Here is a 22,406-nt window from a genome sequence, read left to right as displayed (position 1 = left end):
ATTTTCCATAATTCAGCTACGCAGATTTCGAAAATAATATTACTTTTTTTTTCTATCACGTAAGGATATTTTACAAACCGGGAAGTAAAAGAAAACTCTTACTTAGATCAAATTATTAGTTCGTTTACCACAATGAACATTTTTTATTCGTATGTTTGTTAACAAAAATACACAAACTGAAGAAATGAAAAGAACATTGATGTCAAACAAATATGCATCCTCATTCATCCTGATTTTTTTTAGTGAAATCTACGTCTTTTAGTCTCAAAACTACGTGTTGTGGTCTTTCTTTTGTGTATTGCGTTATGACGTTTTGTGAAAAATCTGTATGTGATGGAGAAAAATGGATATCATTTTCGGATTCAGCGTACAGGAATTCGAAAATGATCATGTGAAGATTTCAAGACAATAAAACAATCGCAGGTCTGTGTTATTAAAACCAAAAGGTTGAAATGTGCATCAACTCACAAACAGTGGAAAGATAAAAGCTTTAGACCTGTGTGCTCTTTACATATGAATCTAAATTCTAATTGTTCGACAACAACCAACGGCAGTTTGTTCAACGGTGAAGAGAATGGTATCATATTTATTCACATCCTACACATTAAATCATGGTAAGGGATCAATACAAGTTTGGGGCTCTTTCTCAGCCAAAGGTGTTGGTAATCCACATACATTTGATGTCACTTTGATTGCTGACACCTACAGCAAATTCTGATCTATTATGCCATTCTCCCAAGCACAGGACTAATGGAACGGAGCATTTTAACGGAAATTAAGTAAGTAAATGGACACTCAGAGCTCTCTCAGGGCCTCCACGAAGTCCATTGAATTTGTATAAACTTATGTTAAGCACAAAAAGATCAAAGACGATAAGTAACTTGGTTTAACTGTGGAAAGAAGTACAGGACACTTGGAACAGTTTTCCACAATCAACACTGATAGATTGAGTGTTACCATGTAAGTTAGCTGTAATGCTTAGTGTGAAGAAAATATAGAATATCAAGAGATTGGACAACGTATCCGCTTTTCTTTTGTATTTTCTGTGATAATATTTTGTACTTTTAACAAATTCGACATAAGTTGTTGATTGTGTCTTTACTATATGTGTTTGTATGTTTCTATAACTATTTCTGTTATTCTACCGGACCTAGTATGATTTGGCGGTTTGGGCACTCGACCCATAATCTACGGATCGCGGGATCGAAACTCGTCGCTGAATGTGCTCGCCCTTTCAGCCGCGGAGGTGTTATAATGTGTCGATTAATCCCACTATTTATTAGAAAAGAGTGGGTGATGTTGGCTAGTTGCCTTCCCTCTGGTCATTTACTGCTAAATTAGGAACGGCTAGCCCAGATAGCCCTCTAGTAGCTTTGTGCAAAATTCAACAAAACGAACAACGTTTATGTGCCTATAGAAACAATGGAGTTAGTTGGTGCAATAAAACTGTTTGCATGTCTTGATATTTTAAAACATATAAAATCCCATTTCTATTAATTAGTTAAAAGTCAATACAATAAAGTAGATGTAATTGTTTACGTGACTGCATTACTAACAAAGATTTGGAACTTAATGTAATAATTTTTGAACTTATCAGTTTGCTTACATTCGTATATAGATATATCTTAGTTTCTTTTATGATCTAAGTGTACATAGTAAATGTTTGAAAAAGTCTAAATATAAAGTTTGCTTATTTTTAAATTTCGCACTAAATTTATCAGTTATAGACTAGAGGGAAGGCAGCTAGTCAACACCACACACAGGTCGAATCTTGGACTATTATTTTATCAACGAATAGTGGGATTAACCATCACATTATAGCGTCTCTACGGCTGAAAGGTTGAACATATCCGGTGTGAATAAATATAAAGAAAGAAGTGGATATTATCTGGTTTTGTTTGTTTTGAATTTATGCACAAAGCTACACAATGGGCTATCTGTGCTCTGCCCACCACGGGTATCGAAACCCGATTTCTAGCGTTGTAAGTCCGCAGACATACCGCTGTGCCACTGTGGGGCATTTTCTGGTCTATCAGTAATTTTAACTTCCTTTTCCAATATAGAACATGAAGAAAGTTTATAGAAAAAATGCACTTTCAAACTGTAACCATAATGAATGTGATAATAAAAGAGAATGTTATATAGTTAGTGCTTACTTTTTTAATAAATTGAAACATTATATATATGTGTGTGTTCTTCTAGTTTCATATATATATCTAAATTTCAAAATATATTAATAGAAGAAAATATACAAATAATTTGTTGTTGGAACATTTTGTTTTCTTCATTGGAAAATATGATAAATAACAGGATTGAGGAAAACAAGATATTGTACGTTTCACAAATACATCATTTATTACGACCATGGTTTCGCTAATAAAAACATCATCACGGTCGTAATAAGCGATGTACTTGTGAAAAGTACAATTGTCTTGTTTTTCCTCAATTCTATAATTATAGAGTTTCACCAAGAACCGACGGTTTTATGTATCAATTATATGATAAATAACGCTGTATTAAACGGCGATGGTGTTTTTTATTGTTGGTTCTTTGCTTGCTTTTACGATATGAAACGTCGAATGATATTTTTATTCCCACCGTAATTGACTTACATTGACAAAAAAAAAGAAAGATAAAGTGAAATGACATTTTTTATCTTACGAGTAGAAGCTAAAATTATATAAATAAATCATTTTTTAAACTCAAGGCCAAGTAACACATTAAAACACGTCTATTACTTACAACTTTCAATCTTCATAGCACAAGTCTGGGTGTCATGAGGATACGTTTCAAAAGTCATAGCACAAGATAAAAGAAGAGTGAGTCTGAAATGAACATAAAATAAGATTATCTCGGTTACGTAAGTACAGTGAAAGTGTATCATTCACAACCTTAAATCATGTTTATTTGTTTTTCTGAAATTGATGAACAGTAGATAGATAGAAACGCTTTGAGTGATTATAGAGGAAGACTCATATCTGATGATTAGGTTATTGAATTCTGCTTTTTTCTTCAGATTTTCCTAATAAAGATTTAAGCAATATTCCTCATCCTGAATAAATGATAGATGGAAACAAGATCGAACAAGATGATTCCATTAATTCTGTTTGTTTGTTTAGAATTGCGCGCAAAGCTACTCGAGGGCTATCTGCACTAACTGTTCCTAATTCAGCAGTGTAAGATTAGAGAGAAGGCAGCTAGTCATTACCACCCGCCGCTAACTCTGGGGCTACTCTTTTACCAACGAATAGTGAGATTATTATAACGCCCCCATGGCTGAAAGGGCGAGCATGTTTGGTGGGACGTAAATTCGAACTCGCGACTGCCAGATTGCGAGGCGAGCGCCATAACCATGCTGAGCCCCATTAATTCTGAGTTTGTTAAAAAAAAATGTACGTGTAAAGAACGATAAGCCTACTGGGCAAGATAATATTTTTCTAAAAGCTTGGAGGTTTTTTAAAATAGTTTTAGTTTAGTTTACTGTATGGGACACCCCAGATGAATCAGTAGGTCCCCTGTTGTCCCTAAATATTATGTTATGTTATTATATACCATAATGATGAATCTATTCAATACTAGTTATAAGACAGGGAAACTTATTGGATAGTTTGTGTGTTAATACAATAACAAGCATCTCTGTTGGCTATCGTAAACAGAATATTGTGTGTGGAGGGATTCAGTAGAAATTTGACATTTAATGTTTGTTTTCGGATATTCGAGCAAAGTTACTCAAAGGCTATCCGCGCTAGCCGTTTCTAATTTGGAAATAATAGACTAAAGAGAAGACAGACTGTTAATAACACCCACCTCCAACCCTTAGATTAATCTGGTTTGACCGAATAGTGGGTTTGACCATCACCCTTATAACAAACCCATAGTCTCAAAGTGCGGAGCACGGCCATTATTATTTTTTTCGGTAACACGGAACGCGAACTTTGGACTCACAGGTCCGTAGTCTGACACAGTAACCACTGAGTCACGCTCAATTATATATTTGAGGATATCAAAATATTTGCAAGTTAATTAGTACAATATTAGTTTAACTTTTGAATTTTTTTTAATTATTCCCAACAAATATCCACGTGGTTCAGCGGTAAGCTTGCGAGCATACAACGCTAAAAATCAAGGTTCAGTATTGGCGGTAGATACAATAATGATAGCCCATTGTATGGGTTTGGGCTTAACAACATCCAAACAGAATCCGCAGCAAGAATTTCTGTACATTTGTCTTAAGCAATTGATACCTCCTGTAACTATGTTATTGTTGGTATACAATGACGCTGGATTCGTTAAACAGGGAGTTTCATACTGCTTGCGTGGTGAAAAAAAAAGACTACTTTAGCATGTACGCAACTAAGGAATATTAATACTTTGGAAAAAGTAAGTCCCTCGATGGGACATCGGTAAATCTATGGACTTGCAACGCTAAAATCTAGGGTTCGATTCCCCACGGGGAACACAGCAAACAAACGGAAAAATAAACAAAAAATAGACGAATGTAACAGAGTATTAAAGCGTGATAATCAACTTATGAGCCAGTATTTAAAATCAACCCAGTGTTTGGTATATGCCAGATTTGATGAGAAGTTATAAGCGTGCGCACACTCATACACGTACTTCTTCCAAATTCCTACTATATAACTGACACAGACGTTTGTCAAATAATTGTATATTTTTAACTACGACGATATTATAAACAGTTAGAAAACTACTTACTTCACCATATACAGAATAGTTTTATCACTATATAACCAGATGTAATGATTGGGGATGGTCATTTCTTGGAAAGTGACCTTTTTGGCGTTCTTGAAGAACGAGTCTGGTCTCCACATTTGCTTTAACCAACTTACAGGCAGAAGACGGTAATATGTTGTCATGTTTTCAGGGAGTTTCAGCCGGTAGTCCTTCCAACTTTGGGACATAAAAATATCTGCTACGTAGGTCTGGAGAAATAAATAAGTACTGTTGCAATAAAGATACTTATTTGACCGCAAATGTTTTGCGAATCTCTGCATATTTTTTAAATTCTGTTTTGAGACAAACTGAAATGCATTGCATGATTCTACAATATAAAACTTTATTGGTCATTTTTGTAATTATGTAACTTAAATGTGGCCAACTAGCGTGATTGCATAGTTGTGATATATTTTGATTGTTCCCTTGACAAGAATAAAACACTAGAATTCAAGAAAACCATGCAGAAACGGCAAACAATAAGCTAGGCTATAAAATCATGCAAACTATTGAGAACTAGTGAGAACTTATAACATGAGATAGTAAGTTAAGAGATTCAGCTTGTATATTAAGATAAGTGAGCTAATACTTATATTATACTTTGCTATCCTTTTTTTTTCATTTCCATTCTGTCCCTGATGAAGGAAGGCTTTTTTCTGTTTAATAAACTCTCGAGGTATTTATTTTTTTGATTGGAATGTTTGAAATCCTACGTGATGTTCATTAAACAAGGATGTTTTAGTGCTCAGACATTACAATTGTTATGTGTGATATTTAACACATGGTCTGTATTCCCATAATTATGTTACAAGTTAAGATCCTAAAGAGTAAGAACGAATCGTTTTTGTTTATTTTCGAATCATGATTAGGTTAGCATAAAATTGTCCATTCTTTAATACCTGAAAGAAAAGCAATTTGTAGAAAATGATTTGGCTGGATCTAGAATATTCTATGAAATTAAGCTTTCTGTATTATTGTTATATCATAAAGTTTTATTTCTTAATAAGCTTGGGAACAATCTGTTTTCCCAAAGGATTCCGAGAGAGCCAACTTTACAAGAGTATTATATATATATCGCATTAAAAAATGAACTTGGAAATTAAGGGCTACAACTGTAATCTTCTAGAAACAGAGAAGAAAAAACAACACTTATCTTCCCTTGGTCGTCCCGCCACCACTACTCTTGGCACATTTTTATAAAGTAATTACTTATAGAAGAGTCGGACAATATAGTGTATTGTATTAAGAGAAAGGTTGCAAATGATAAAGTTCACAACATTTGAATTTATATTTATTCCGTCTATAAATACTAAATAATTTAATTACTTTTGGTTAAAAAAAACTTTTCTTGCAGATCTGTCAAAAATTCCTGTAAAAACATTTCGCTATCAGGTGTATATGACCAAATATTTTGTGTGTATTTGTTTTTGTTAGAATTATTATATACATATATTTTTCCGTTTCGAATAATTGATATTTCTATTAGAATATATTAGATTTGCTACAAAGCTAATCAATGGGCTACCTGTACTCTGTTCACTGTGTGGTAACGAAATCCGTATTTTAGCATTGTAATTCCGTAAACTTATTTGTTTGTTTGTAGTTAAGCACAAAGCTACACAATGGGATATCTGTGTTCTGCCCACCACGGATATCGAAACCCGGTTTCTAGCGTTGTCAATCCACAGACATACCGCTGTGCCACTGGGGGGCCCGTAAACTTATCGACGACCCAACGGGGGACAATATATTAGGTGTCACGAATTCGAAAAAAATTACATTTTTTGCAATACATTATTCCTTTGGCTCACAATTAAAGATTTTATTTTGAAACATGGGGATGAACGTAGAACTGGTAATAGCTGAGTCTGCATCACAGTAATAATATCGTATTCTAGATATACGTCACTAAGGTAAAACTATGTGTTGATATATAATCTCCAGCACATGTATAGTATTTATATTTATATCTTGTATTTATGGTCAAGCTACTAAAGTTATCTATCGCCGTCCCAAATTTTGAACTTTTGACCAGAGAGAAGACGGGTCAGTAGCACCCTACAACCATGTAAGGAGAATGACTGTTACTTTTATAAGTAACCTGCAGCTCTAACACAGAGCTCTAACACAAGGCCAACATTTCCCCTGACATAGAATTCACAACATGCATCAGTGTTTTCGGTTTCAGAGGCAACATTTGAAATGTTGTTTTCACTAAATTAGTCACAAAAAGTAAAAATAAATAGATAAATCTTTACACACTTTAAGCTATAAAAAATCAAGTCCGTGTCAATATCAGTTTTATCGTGCTTATCTTAACTCTATTATAATTACCATAATTCAATATAAAAACAGCACCTATACCTTAAAGAAAACACGGGCTATATTTTGTCCTTTTTGACTAGTGACTATTTGTTGCCGTTTAGAAAAACAGTGAACTTTACTTTGTTTATTTGTGTTGAAAAATAAGTAATAGGAAGATGATTATATTTAAGATGATATCGTTTATAGATAGTACTAAAGCAATGATTTACTGAAACGTTTTTAGTAAAGTTTTCAAACTCATTCAGTATTTTCTGCTGATACAGTAAATCAATTTTTTTCCTGGACACAGTTTGGAAAAATAAAAAACAACAACACGTTATTTATTGCTTGGAAACTCTCTAGCACAGCTGTATGTAGATCAGTTTTGTCTGAAGTTCGGATGCATATATAGATTAGTTTGTCTGTTGTTCAGGTGTACGTAGATCAGTTTGTCTGTTGTTCAGATGTACATAGATCAGTTTTGTACGCAGTTCAGGTGTACGTAGATCAGTTTTATCTGTAGTCGAGGTGTATGTAAGTCAGTTTTGTCTGTAGTTCAGGTGCATATAAGTCAGATTTTTTTTGAAAGTATCATGACAATTTCTACTTTAATCTTTTTTTTCGGAATTTGATTTTATTCTTAAACATTAAATTGAAGTTAATATATTTTCATATTTAGCTCAAAGAACAGTAATTTCAGTAAAATAATTTGATTTTGGGAGTATATAGCTATCTTTGATCGTTCGAGCGTGAAGCTATGTTTGATTGTCGGAATGTGGTGTTATGGTTTGATTATTGGAGTGTGGAGCTATGGTTTGATTCTTGAAGTGTGGAGCTATGGTTTGATTCTTGGAGTGTGGAGGTGTGGTTTGAATGTTGGAGTATAGAGCTATGGTTTGATTGTTGGAGTGTGGAGCTATGGTTTTATTGTTGGAGTGTGGAGCTATGATTTGATTATTGGAGTGTGGAAGTATGTTTGACTGTTGGAGTGTGGAACTATGGTTTGAAAAACCTATGCAATTAGCTTTTCTAGACACTCTAATAATAGATAAAAAAAAGTATCTACAGACTTCGCTTATCTGAAATTTCGTGTTATTCCTATTTTTTGTAAATTCACACCTCATCGTCCAGGCAATATCAGGCGAGGATTTGTTTAAAGCGACGATACTCACTAAAGAATATGAAATTATGTTGAAGCTGAAATGAAAACTCACGTTAGTGACTCAATGGTAAGTCTGAAGACTTATAACAGCACATATAACCTATTTAATGAATCGAGTTTAGATACCCGCATTAGGCACAACACAAATAATATATTGCATAGCTTTGTTCTTAGAAATAACCAAACATTAAAATGTATTTTGTATCACGGGCATAAATATAAAAACAATATTTGATTATCGTTTATTTGTTCATTATGTTACGATAATATGTTTTACCAAACTATGAATTTTTATTTCGTCAATTTTTATAATTAATTTTCTAAAAGTATTTTTCCAACCTATAAAATTTCTCATCGTTGTTATGGCACGCTACTATTCACGTGACGAGATAGTTATTATTGTGGCATGCTATGCTACTATTCACATCACGAGATCATCATTGTGGTAGCATGCTATTGTTCACATCTTTAGCTCTATCCTTACATTCCGTGCTTCAATTTTAAGATTCTTTGCTTGAGATAAAAGTATTTTTTTCGAAAAAGGCTTATAAGCGAAACGTCATAAAAAATATCTAATTTTCTGGACCCAGGCCATATCTTATTTCTATTTTCTCGAAATTCTTGAAAATTTTCTTCGGTATTTTTCACATTCTTGAAAACAGAGTAACGAAGAAATGCCGTCATTTCAGATAGTAAGCCCAGAAAATTGTTGTTAGCAGTGTTCTTCTTCCTCTAAAAATTAACACTAACTTTAACCTAGGTGTTTCCTCTAACTAAAAGTTAAGCTATTGTTCTAGAATTATGTACATTATTTTTTATGACGTTTTAGTGCCTCATATATACATCCTGGTGAGATATCTTCCGTTCCGAATTTAAGGATTGTCGTGCTATTTTCTATGATAACAAAACAAAGAAAAACTTCATTTACTTGCAAGAGTTTGTTTCGTGTATCAGGAATTGTTTTTTACCTAAACAGTTATTTTAGTTTTTACGGTTTCTAAGGAGATTTGTATGTATATTTATATATTAAGGTACTTGTGTATATTATTTATATATATTAAGATGCCTGTATATATTATTTATATATTAAGGTGCTTGTGTATATTATTTATATATTAAGGTGCTTGTGTATATTACTGAAATATTAAGGTGCTTGTGTATATTACTGAAATATGAAGGTGCTTTTGTATATTATTTATATATTAAGGTGTTTATGTATATTGTTTATATATTAAGGTACTTGGGTATATTATTTATATATTAGGATGCTTGCCCATTTCATTCAATTATTTACATCTTTTTTCATTTTCCAAGTCACTGGGCCAATTTTTAAATAAAACCAACTAATAAATCACTATTCAACAAACATTTACACTACTCTTATCAACCTAATGATTGATTCATTTATTAATTCGACTCGCGTCTACTCACGCACTAGCCATCCAGATCGCCCATTTTCACATCCTCCAGCTTATATAAAGTTATATCCAATCAATTGATCAGCTTCTACACATGATCGATCGATTACTTCATGCACACTTCGACATACCTATTTATCGATTCTGTCATGAAACACACAGATTTGTTAACTTAACTGTCCTTCGCGCATTATAAAAGACCAAACATATATCCCTTCCTCTCTCCTCCCGCCGCATTTCACTCTGACAGATAAAAGCCGAAATCCTTTACACGAGTCTCTATGTATCCTTCTTCTGTCTATCTATCAATATCCACATTCATAACTAGGTTATTTTCTATCTGTCTCTTTGCTTTGGTTACCAAGTGAAGGCTAAAGACATGAGAGATATGCACGTTTCTCTAATTACTCAAGGGAAATGAAAGAACATAATCTATGTGTCTTTGCTTTGGTTACCAGTGGAGGCTAAAGACAAACAGGTTACGTTACTTTTGTTCCTCTTGAGCAATTAGAGACACGTGCATATCTCTCATAACCAAACAAACGAGTGTTCTAGACTTGATTGACTTCGACAACTCTGTTAATACATCATATGGTTTTATACACTCGCGTAAATAAAATGTTCTAATTGAGAAGAAATATAATTAATTAATGTGTCACTTGTCTTGCAAATATAATTGTTCCCCTATTTTACTATAACGGACATATTTAATACTTATTTAACTGTGATTGCTGTGTAGATCAAGAGAGAAGATATCACAAAAATGACAACGTTTAGCAGACAAATATGTCAAATTAAATTAGAAACCCATAAAAGAAGTGTTTTAAACAGATTTTTAGGGAAATATTTATTGTCGTTTTTTGCGATTGTGTATATTTTCTACTTGGTCTTATTAAAATGACATAGAGTTTAAATATCACCAGTGTTTACAAACACACTATTTTTCAGTTAACGTTCACATTTTACCAAATAACGTAACAGAAGCTAGACCACTAGGTTTAACTTTCCCACAATATTAGAAGAATATGTAGAAAGAGATGACATTTTATTTAAATTTGTTTGTTTATCAATAGATCACTTTATTTTCTTAATCTGTTTTCCAGACTAATAGTACTAAACACATTTTACTACGATCGAGTGATAATATAAAACTTACCATAGAGCCTTCGTCGATAGAATCTAAATTTAATACCCAAACGTGAAAACGTACGACCGTAGGCTCGCCTGAATAAGTAAGAAATATTTACACATCAGCGCAGAAATAAGTGGGTTTTCTTAAAATAAAAGTTCTAATAATCACAGAAAAATATCCAATATATGTTTTCTTTAAAGTAACAAATTATAAACTGTTGTTTTTAAAGTTTTTTATGATACAATTTGAAAACTAACAAGGCTAATTTTAAACTTTACTTTTTATCTTTTTTTTAAAGCTAACTTTTTAGTAATGTTCATTCATTATCATAGTTTATTTGGAAAATTGAATGACAAGGGAACAATCAAAGGTAGATTTTAATTTCAATTAACTAAATGCATATATTCAAGTCTACCAAAATAGTTTTTGAGAAGGTGAAATTCACATAAAGCATCTGAAAAAAAAAACACACGAAATATTATATACTGATATTGAGCTTTCTTTGAATATAAAAAACAACTTAAAATCTGAAGCGTTTCAGGTAAAAAAAAAAAAAAGACAAGTTTTTTTTGTGTAGAAAAATAAAAAAATAAAGTTTTTATCAGAAAAACAACAACTTTATTTTTATATAAGGGAACGTCTATCTTAAACCTTCTACGTGTCAAACAAATTATCAAGAGTAACCAAAGATATAACATTCTTTTCTACTGAGTTCTTTCTTTGAAAAATATCAATCAATAAATCCCAGTTGGTAAGAACGTACAGAGTTTGAAAAGTTGAAACACGTAGTTCTATCAATTTTTTTCTGTTATATTTCGCTAAAAAAATAACAGATCTTAAAGTACGCTGGAAAATGAACAAACTTAATTTAAAATCATATAAAAAAACTTTCTAGAACTTCCATGATTTATTTATCTAAATTAAACACCGGCTTATTAAATGTAAACAGAATTATTATATAAACAGCCCTCATTAAGATTTTCATTAAGACAGCTAGAATGATCTATATTTTATGTTTAGATTATTACTTTTCGATCTTTTTACAAAACCCATTTTTCAATATTACTTATATATTTATGTCGTATTAGTAGTGACTAGAAAATCTAAGATTTATTAATAAAAGTAAGTTATAGTATATTATATCTTTTAAACTTACTTATATTAACAGTAAGGGAATGTGAAGTAAGACAGGTTCTTTAACTTTGGATGCGGTTTTCCCCAAGGATGAGTGTCATAAAAAGCAAAATGTTTAAGAATTAACCCTGTTTTATTACAAATCTCGTTACTAGTTAAAAAAGGATTGGACATAGCCTTTTTTAAATATTGAAAAAAATGGACGTCTTGTGCCTGGGGGTCGTTTTATATATAAAGTTCGATAAAAATGGACCCTCAATATGAAATTTAGAAAAAAAAATCGAAAAACTGAAGTCGCATTTTAATCATTCACATTCGAGCTCGTGCACCAGTGTGTTTATGCACGAGGTCGCGTGAATAATGCTTACACATGATTTATTCTAGATAGAAGCAAATCATAACTTAGACCCAACTTAAGTCTCCTAAGTTGGTCGAACCTCCTTATACATTATTGAGATTACAGCCGAAAATGTTGCTAAAAGCTAAGGTACCCAAATTATGAAACAATACATTATTATCTTCATAGATAGTAATATGGATGTAGAATATTTAATTAACTACACTCCCTTCCAATGCTTTCATTGGTTATTCTCTAAAATCTTCATACAATTTTTACATAAAAGAGAAATGAAATTCGTATTTCAATGAAACTATAGGTTTCAGCTGACGTTTATGTCTGGCGAACATTTATTATTATTATTTCGTATTTCAATAGCATACGCCACTCAAGAACGGAAGTTGAGGTTCACTGAGTCTCCATCTGGTAGTACACTTTTATAACGTGAAAAATAATTAAAGTTTTTGAACGAGGTTGACCTAGGAGTTAGCGTGATGGACTGTGGATCGGAGTTTCTATGGTTTGCATCATTTTGCTACACGAAATAGACGTATGTGCGTTATAACAGTGACAGTTAAATCACGCTATTTGATTAGGATAACCCAAAATCTGCTGTTGACTAGCTGCCATCCCTCTTATCCTTTAGTTCGAAGTTAGGGCCAGCTAGCGCAGACAAATCAAAATGTGGTTTTTACATCTTAGTTTGCTTTATCTTAATGCTTAATAATGACCTGAAAACTTGCATTAATTACTTCAGCTTTCTGTAATTGGAATACAAACTTTCATTTTTTTTTTTTTACTTTGGAGAATATTAAAAACGTACTATTCTGTCATAAAAGCCCCCAGTGGCACAGCGGTATGTCTGCGGACTTACAACGCTAGAATCTTGGTGTCAATACCCGTGGTGGGCAGAGCACAGATAGCCCATTGTGCAGTTTTGTGCTTAATTACAAACAAACAAACAAACTCATAAAATTCACAATCATTCATTCAAAGTTTAAATGGGTACGAAACTTGTCTTTTTTATTTATTTTAATCTAAAATTAATACTGAAGATATGTATAATAATATTTTATTAATGTTGACAATCTGTCTGAACTTTTAGAAATTAATTTTGAAAATCGTGCTTTTTAGAAAAAAATGAAAACATTTTTAATATGTTTTATATAAGGCAACTTAGCTCCGTATAAGCACTGGTACTTGAAGACCCTAAACGTATTCTATATAAGAAGATGAAAAACTGTCTTCTCGTTTTGTTCTCCAGCGTATATTTCAGTCGGTTGAAAATATAAGAGCCAAATTACAAAGCGAATACCCGTAGCAGTGTTAACTTTTTAATAACTGGATTGCTTTTACATCTCTGATTTATTTTGACAGAATAAAAGAGTAATTATCCTTTTAGATCATCAGCATACCTCATTGTTGCGTATTTAATTAAGAGCTTCACCTGTGGGAGATTACGATACTTCTATTTCCTGTTTTTAATGTCAATGTGGGTATCACGTGTTACTATGAGGTCCGCGTTTAATAACAGAGAAGTACAAAATAATTTATGGTTAAACTGACTTCCAAAAATTATTGTAATTTCTAAACCACGAGCTTAACTTCCAAATATATACTTTTTATGATTCATAAATCATAATTTCTGACAGTCAATATAGAAAATATGCGATATTATTTACCTTCAAATTATATTTTTCTGAAAGTGATAATTATCAAAAGTTATAATTATCAGTAACACTGACAGTTTCAAAGACACTTATGGAAATAACAAAGAGAGTTTGCTAAAACTATCTTACTTAGTTGAAAATTTCATTGTAAATTAGATCAATGAATATTAGCGTTATTTCATTCATGCCACTATGCTCATTGCTTAGTTTATATGTTATATAAAAAAAGAAGACAAGTGAATAAATTTTATTGACAGTGTTGTTAAGGGATCTTTTAAATGAACTAATTATTGAAAATTCAGAATGTTTCACGACCGTGATTCTGGTGAGACTGCAATACTCGCTATTAATGTTGACCCGGTAATATGTAATCTGTTGACATAACTTCATTAATGGTTAAGTGGGTTTCCGTGAAGCACCTTGAAAAGTGGAACTGATTAATTGGAACTTCATTGGAAAACTTCGCAGCTGGTATGGATAGGTACTGAAAAAAAACTCAAAACAGAAATTTTAAATTTGACAAAGAAACGTGTATGTAGTCTGCCAAATATCGCAGGTTCTCGAAAAAAGACCCGATCTTTGCAAACTTAAAACTATAAATAAAGCAAATAATATTAATCGTTAAACTTCTAATGCAAAATACTAAAACATCAACTTAACTGAAACTGATAAAACAAAACTATAAAAGTTTCTACCTAGTTAACTTTGATAAGTACAACTTCAGACTTAATCAATTGAAGTGTCATTTTTCAGAAGCCTAATTATCTACTCCGTCACAGCGCGGCATGGCCAGGTGGTTAGGGCACTTGATTCGTAGTCTGAGAGTCGCAGGCTCGAATTCCTCTCCCACCAAACATACTCGCCCTTTCAGCCATGGGGGCGTTATAATGTGACGGTCAATCCCACTTTTCGTTGAGACTAGCTGTCCTCCCTCTAGTCTTTCACCGTTAAATTAGGGACGGCTATTTCAGAGATAGCCTTCGCACAGCTTTGCGCGAAATTCAAAATAAACAAATTATACTGCGTCAATTGATTATCAAGCTTATCCGTCATGGGTTTTGCAGAAATATATCTGAATATAAAAGGCTTAGTTTTAAAAAAAATCGCAAAAAATGCGCATATTCGTAGCTAATTTTGAACTGGTAGACTAATTATTACATACCGTTGTACCAAAGCTAAATTTTATCTGATAGACTAATGATTACATATTGTTATACCTTAGCTAATTTTGAACTAATAGAGTAATCATTACATACCGTTATACCAAAACTAATGTTGGACTGATAGACTAATTATTACACCTTAACTAATTTTGAACTGGTAGACTAATGATTACATATTGTTATACCTCAGATAATTTTGAACTGATAGACTAATTATTACATATTGTTATACCTTAGCCAATTTTGAACTAATAGAGTAATTATTATATACCGTTATACCGAAGCTAATTTTGAACTGGCAGACTAATTATCACATACTGTTTTACCAACACTTATAACACATATTGCGCCTATTTCTTTGATCACAAAGGAATAATTAAGTTTGTCCATCATATTATAGCACACACATCGCTCCAAGGTGCAAATCGCCTTTTTGCGGCATTGAGACGCGAACCACGAATCTCTGGTTTTACAGTCCGAGCACGTTAACCGTTAGCTGCGCTTGGCCTACCACAAAAGTACAAAATTGTCTTGAAGAGTTAATCAAGTGCGTATTTAAAATCTAAATATTCTTACATTGTTAATAACGATTGTCTCCAACGCCAACAAAATTTGTTTTACCACTTTCTAGATTTTAACAGTTAATACTAACTTCTGAGCAAAACACGCTACTTATATATATCAAACCTTAATCTAACGTCAGATCCCTAAATTTCTTAGTTTCATTTGAAATATTATAAAGGCAAAGTGTACTTGGTGAGTAAAACCCACTCATAAAAATAGTGAAACGAAGTTCCTGTAATTAATATCTACGATAATAACTATTCCAGTTCGCTCCTGTAATTAATATCTACGATAATAACTATTCCAGTTCGCTCCTGTAATTAATATCTACGATAATAACTATTCCAGTTCGCAAATTAAATTAAATACTGCAATTATTTATTTTGTCCTGGTGTTAAAAATTGACATTACTTGTTATTAATGCTGAGGATCAGTTCCATTTATGATTGTTTTGTTCATGATTTCATAAAATATTAAAATATGATTTGAATTGTTTTACAAATCTTGAGGGTTAATGTTAAATTTTTAGTATTATAGTTTTAATATATGAATAATTATTCGCACACGTCTTGCTCTCATTAAAATAAAAAAAGGGTTATAACGTCGTAACTCTACGTTAGCGCGCTGTGGACTGAGGTTTTAATAACTGTTAAAGGATACAGTCAGGAAATTGTCGCCTCAAACTTCCCTTTATTTTACTATCGTCATTCACTGTAGGCCACAGATTAGAATCTCGGAATAATGGTAACTTTTGTGAAACAAAAAGCCAAAATTTTACTGTTTGCATGCATAAATCTTCTTCATATTCAACAAGGATAATATACTGTTGCTTATCAATAATTATTAGTTTTGTTATGATCACCGTACTAATTAATGAAACCGTTAAGACAATTTATTACCGTATTCACAACGAAACGTTATTCTTTACGTTGCCAAATAAGTACAAATAGTTTAAATTAAGTCTGCCTTAGCGATACTAAATGATTTCAAGTACCACAAACTTTAATCAAAATTTAATTAATTTGATAACGTTAAGTATGTGAAATCCGTCTGACTGCATGACTGTGGTAGGAATAACACAAATAATAAGATTGATTTGGTTTGTTTGAAGATAAGCACAAAGCTACACAATGGGCTATCTGTGTCCTGCCCACTACGGGTATCGAAACCCGGTTTCTAGCGATGTAAGACCGCAGACATACCGCTGTACCAATGGGAGGGGGGGGCAAATAATAAGGAGCGTCTGCATTCAATTCAATAAAACCCTACATTGTGCCCTTTTCCTGCTAAGAAGTTTTGTTACGTTACACAAGACCTGAAACTGTAGTATCCTAAAGTATAGAACTTTAGTTATATTCTAATAAGAAGTTTAATTTCAGTTTAGTAATAATTAGCTTTGTCCACAGTTGTGATACGGAGTACACAGTAGTCAATAATATACATTATTTAGTCCAATGTGATAAGAGCGCTGCGATATTGCTCCTACGATATTGCTCCAATATTAATTTAGTCAATATTGCAGTAAAACGTGGCGTACAATTTTCACTTACCGTTTTCCTTAGGTGGCTGTAGACTGTCGTAGTCTCGTGGATTCTTCGGAAGTATGTTATCAAATTCTAGAACTTCTTGTCTAGGGAGATAGTAAAACTTTGAAAACTGTAGATTCAGTTGTTCTTATCTCAAGATAAGCTTTCTAAAACTGTAGATTCAGTTGTTCTTATCTCAAGATAAGCTTTTTAAAACTGTAGATTCAGTTGTTCTTATCTCAAGATAAGCTTTCTAAAACTGTAGATTCAGTAGTTCTTATCTCAAGATAAGCTTTCTAAACTCTGACATAAAAATGAAAAGACGATGTTAAGAGTTTTCATAAATTAAACAGTAAATTTCTAAATGTGTTAGAAAAAGTAAACAATATGCATCTTTTAACAATTGGTCTTATCTTTTAACACGTGAAATACTTTAAAGATACTCATTTTCAAGTTATACCTTTTCACGGCGTTTGGATTATTCCGTTCGGATGAATTTTGATAAAAGAGTTAGAACAAAGGATCACCTATAAAGTGTAATAGACTTAAATAAGACCCAAAGCTCGAGCGCTTTCAAATAGTTGACTATTCTTCTATGTAAATCCTCTGCCTTGTATATATATATATACATTTAAAATTATACATATAATTAATTGTAATATTACGTAGAAAATGAAAGAAAAAAGAAACAACGTAGCTACAAGACATGTGCCACCTGGACACACAGCGTAATGTGGGTAATTATGCAATGTGCCCTGGTACTGGCGGAAGTATGACCCAAGTTACATTGGAGGTACACCGTCTATCCAGTTTAACCTCAGTTTCGCAGGCCTCACAGTCTTAATGACAATAATAAAAAGAGCAGATGTGGGTGTTCTAGTCCACAACGTCCCACATTTTTACCATCTTTCGCTATCTGCAGCCAGATGTGGGAAGGTGGCTGCTCAAAAAAATATAAAATAAAATTTATGAAAAAAAAGAAATAATTGGAATACAATACATCAATAGGGGAGAAAGTAAAACTCTGTCCTTGAAGTTGGCATTCCAGCCCCCATAATGATGTTTGGACATAAATACCATGATGTTAAGGTATTACTATACCCGTCCAACCTAAATTGTTAGTATAGCTCCCATTCTCCACCTATATATGTATGTATCCATCATTCTGACACCAGGGATCGCCAGTAACAGAAAATTTGCATTAATGAATTATTGGGTATCTCACCAATCACTTGTGAAAACAGTGAAATTTTGAAAACGGAAACAACATCAAAATAATTCATAAGAATTAAAACTTAAATTCATCAGCTTTGTAAAACACACACGTATGTATATATGATAATTACTTTACCTAATCTACTAGTTACTTAAATTAGGTGATCACAAACCTTCTCGGTACAATGTCTCCTAGAACATTCCGCATCCTGTAGCCGCCACAAAATGATTCTATATGTAATGAACTCCCTAAACATACTGTTTATTCTGTGTATTTCCCTCCGACACTTTTCAAAGGCTTCCGGGCTTAGATCCGCGACCCCCGTTTTGGGAACCCCTGACTTAAATAACCGATTATTTTTACAGCTTAAAACATAGTTCTTTTTATTAAGAACTTTTGGACAAAAGTAAACTACCGATATAGCTCAAAAATTTAAAAGGAGACTTGATACTAAACTGAAAATGGTGACCGCCAACATACTTTTAATTGTCATTGACTTTATCTGGATGAACTGTGTGGACAATGTTTAACTGGACATTGTATGTTTAAAGTTGTCTTAAATTACGAGATCACAGTCATCATTAAGTGTTATTTCCCGGTGTGTCAGCGGTAAATGTACAGACATATAATACTAAAATCTGGAATTCGATTTCCCGCAGTGGGCAGAGCGCTGGTAGCCCATTGTGTAGCAGTGCACTAAAAACAAACATACACAGTAAATGCTGCTAGGAGAAATAAACCCTTGGAATATTTTTATATCCTCTGTCTTTTGACTTATTCATTAAAAATTGACCTAATGTTCAACTATAATGTTCTCAAAATAAAACTAGGATGTAATGAAAAAATAAGCTGCGAGGAGAACAAAGTCCTTTTATTGTCTAATAAAAGTTCTCCAAAGTTTCTAATTTGGACCAGTAAAAACATCTTTACATTAAAGCGCGTTAAGTCTGTAAAATAATGTGTTACGAGTGTTTGTGTATCTCTTGACTATCGTCTTACTACATCCAAAACTTCTCTCTATGAATAATTTACATAATAAGAAACAAACAAACAAGACTGCACAATGGGCTATGTGCCGTGCTAACGTCAGGGATAGAAGTGCAGATTTTAGCATTAAAATCCTCAAGTGGACTTTTGAGTCACCGGTTTGGGGGTTGGCGTTATGGGAGGACGGTCACTGAAGGCATAGAGTGTGATATAATCTAAGAGGATTTTGAACCAAGTAGATACGACTGTATGACTTGATTTTTTTCATCAAGAAAAGAAGAGAAGCACTGCAGGTTTGTTTTTTGTTAAGCGCAAGGTTACAGATTGGGATTTCTGTGCTGTTCTCATCAAGTGTATCGAAACCATGTTTTTAGCGTTGTAAGCCTTAAGACTTATCGCTGATCCATTGGGAGGCACAACAAAATAAAAAAAAGAAGAAAGAAAGTAGCGTGGTTTTACAACTGTTTTATTTTACATTACCAGGAAAGACCACAAAACTGTTTTAGGCACACGAAAGATGAAAATTCGTGAAAGTAATATACATGCTTATAGAATTCTGATCTATAAAGACTAAAAACGCTTTATTGACATAATTTCATTTTGTATCGTTATATACAGAAGTGTAAACAGTGTTATCAAAAGTGGTAATTCTTCTGACAAACTAATCTGAAACGATTGGCAGAGCAAACTTACGAAAAATCGCAAAAATATTGGAAATTAATAAACTGTATAAAAGAGTAAAGGCAAACCTTGAGATCTTCAAACAGTAAAGAAAGACGTAGGTGGAGAAGGTTGTTCGAAATTTCTGCATTTTTTCTTTGCCAAAAATGTAACAACGATCTATAAGAAAAAGATGCCTTAATTTTAGTACTGTTCTTTGTACTTGTAGAGAAATTCGAAGTTATTTTTAAAACATTTCATTCTAGAAAGAGGTCAAGGACTCCTATAGTAGAATTTTCGTCAAGGAAAACTGATCCTAAAAAATACCGTGTGTATTTAACAATTTAAATACGTTATTCAATTATCTAGAGAAACATTTTGATTCAAATACGTTATGCAATTATCTAGAAAGTCATTTTGGTTCCAAATACGTAATGCTCTAGATTGACATTTTGGTTCGAAATACGTTATGTAACTATCTAGAAAGGCATTTTGGTTCCAAATACACTAGGCAACTTTCTAGAGAGGCATTTTGATTTCGAATACGTTATGCAACTATCTAGAGAGCGTTTTGATTCCAAGTACGTTATGCAATTGTCTAGAGAAGAATTTCCATTTCAAATACGTTATTCAATTATCTAGTGAGGCATTGTGATTTCAAATACTTTATGCAATTATTTATAGAGGCATTTCGAGTTGAAATACGTTATGTAATTATCTAATGAGGCATTCCGATTTCGAATACGTTAGGCAAATATCTAGAGAGGTATTTTGGTTCCAAATACGTTATGCAATTGTCTAGAAAGGGATTTCGATTTCAAATGCGTTATTCAGTTATCTAATGAGGCATTTTGATTTCAAGGTTTAATCAACTAGATAGCTTTCACAAATACTATGCCGTGATTTACACCATTGAATAACAGGTAGAATTAATATCTCACATAGCGGGTCTTCCAACAGATCCTCTGGCAGAGCTTACTGCAATCAAAGTTAGGTTATTGCAAAACAGAGTGCACGTTTCTTTCGTCTTTTACACGTTATTAATTAATCCTTTAGTTTGTAACGCTCAAACAAATATTTGTTCTAATGTAAATAACATACGATAACGAAAGCTGCAATAGTTCACAAACAAAACATAATGTGTTTTGATCAAAACGTACTTTTATCTTTATGACCATAAGGGCTGATCACTTCGTTACGTAGATACACACATGTAAGACGTACCTTACTTCTTACGTTAGTTCTTGAGCAATTATTTTGGCAATGTTAAACACATTTTTCTTGTTGTGGTTTGATTTACACTTAGTTCTGTATGGTCAAAACAAAACTATCTGCGATGCTTAGTGGTGTCCACGTGTTGATACTGTAGGTTATCACTTTTCTGTTTTCCTTATATCTAATTAGATAAACTTGTCCCTCAGTTAAAATTCATTAGTAAATTGCCTTATGTATGTGTGAATGACTAATTTTCAAGTTAATCTGAGGCTAGTGGATAACATTTGGTGGTAAGACTCAGTTTTACACTGACTATTAATTTCCAATCTCTTAACACTAAAACTCACATCATCGACACCATGTGTTATATCCCATAAGCAAAACATAGCAGTAAGATGTAAACATTGATCGGAGATTTTGTTTGACACATGACTTGAATCTTTAAATAGACTTTACCTCAAATGTATGTAAAGTGAAGTCTGCACATTACTCTGTAATCTAGTGTAAAAAGTTCATACACTATTACAAAAAAGGATATTTTATTTTAAAAATATATGAAATATTGAACAGAAAAAAATGATATTTATTTTAGCAACAGATGTATATAGACTTCGTCTGAAAAGCGTGATTATAACAATTACCATAAGGTGGTTTGAAGGGCTAACTTCTAAATAAATAAGGTTTGTTTGCTTTTAATTACACCAACTTTAGATTAAATTTGTTCATAAAACGTTACATTTTACATTAAAGTCAGAATGAAACAGTGTTCTATCCTCTAATTATGTCTGTTAGATTACTACCTTTTGCTTTTGGAAAACTTAGCTAGCTTAACTGTCAAAGTATTTTGTAATTTTATGAGCTAAAATAAATCAAACTCAGAACAACCTATCAAATTGCAAGAGTACAGAACCGACTAGTACCGTTATATCTAGTCTGGTTTACTTCCAAATAATGAGTGTTAAAAACCTTTATTAACATGTTCCATGATGTTATAGGAAGTATTCAACACTCATTAATGTTAATAATAGAACATGTTAATAAAGGTTTTTAACACTCATTATTTGGAAGTAAACCAGACTAAAGATAACGGTACTAAATCATGTTAATAAAGGTTTTTCAATAATCTTATTTAGAATTAAATCAAACTAGACATAATGGGACTTAATCATGTTAATAAAGGTTTT

General features: G+C 32.5%; 1 protein-coding gene across 1 annotated transcript in view; it reads right to left on the bottom strand.

Annotated features, from left to right (window-relative positions):
• LOC106458785 (glycine receptor subunit alpha-3-like) overlaps positions 1-22,406 on the bottom strand; it is a 31,218-nt gene that overhangs the window by 4,254 nt on the left and 4,558 nt on the right. Inside the window, exons 2-6 of the mRNA XM_022385392.1 lie at positions 20,097-20,187; positions 17,169-17,248; positions 10,775-10,842; positions 4,717-4,943; positions 2,743-2,825 (exon numbers count right to left, since the gene is read on the bottom strand). Of these exons, the coding sequence (XP_022241100.1) occupies positions 2,743-2,825; positions 4,717-4,943; positions 10,775-10,842; positions 17,169-17,248; positions 20,097-20,158 (520 nt within the window). The 5' untranslated portion in view covers positions 20,159-20,187. The remainder of the gene's footprint in view (positions 1-2,742; positions 2,826-4,716; positions 4,944-10,774; positions 10,843-17,168; positions 17,249-20,096; positions 20,188-22,406) is intronic.

The sequence above is a fragment of the Limulus polyphemus genome, unplaced genomic scaffold (genome assembly GCF_000517525.1).
Source record: "Limulus polyphemus unplaced genomic scaffold, Limulus_polyphemus-2.1.2 Scaffold24, whole genome shotgun sequence".
NCBI classification, from domain to species: Eukaryota; Metazoa; Arthropoda; class Merostomata; order Xiphosura; family Limulidae; genus Limulus; species Limulus polyphemus.
This window is presented reverse-complemented; position numbering and strand designations above follow the sequence as displayed.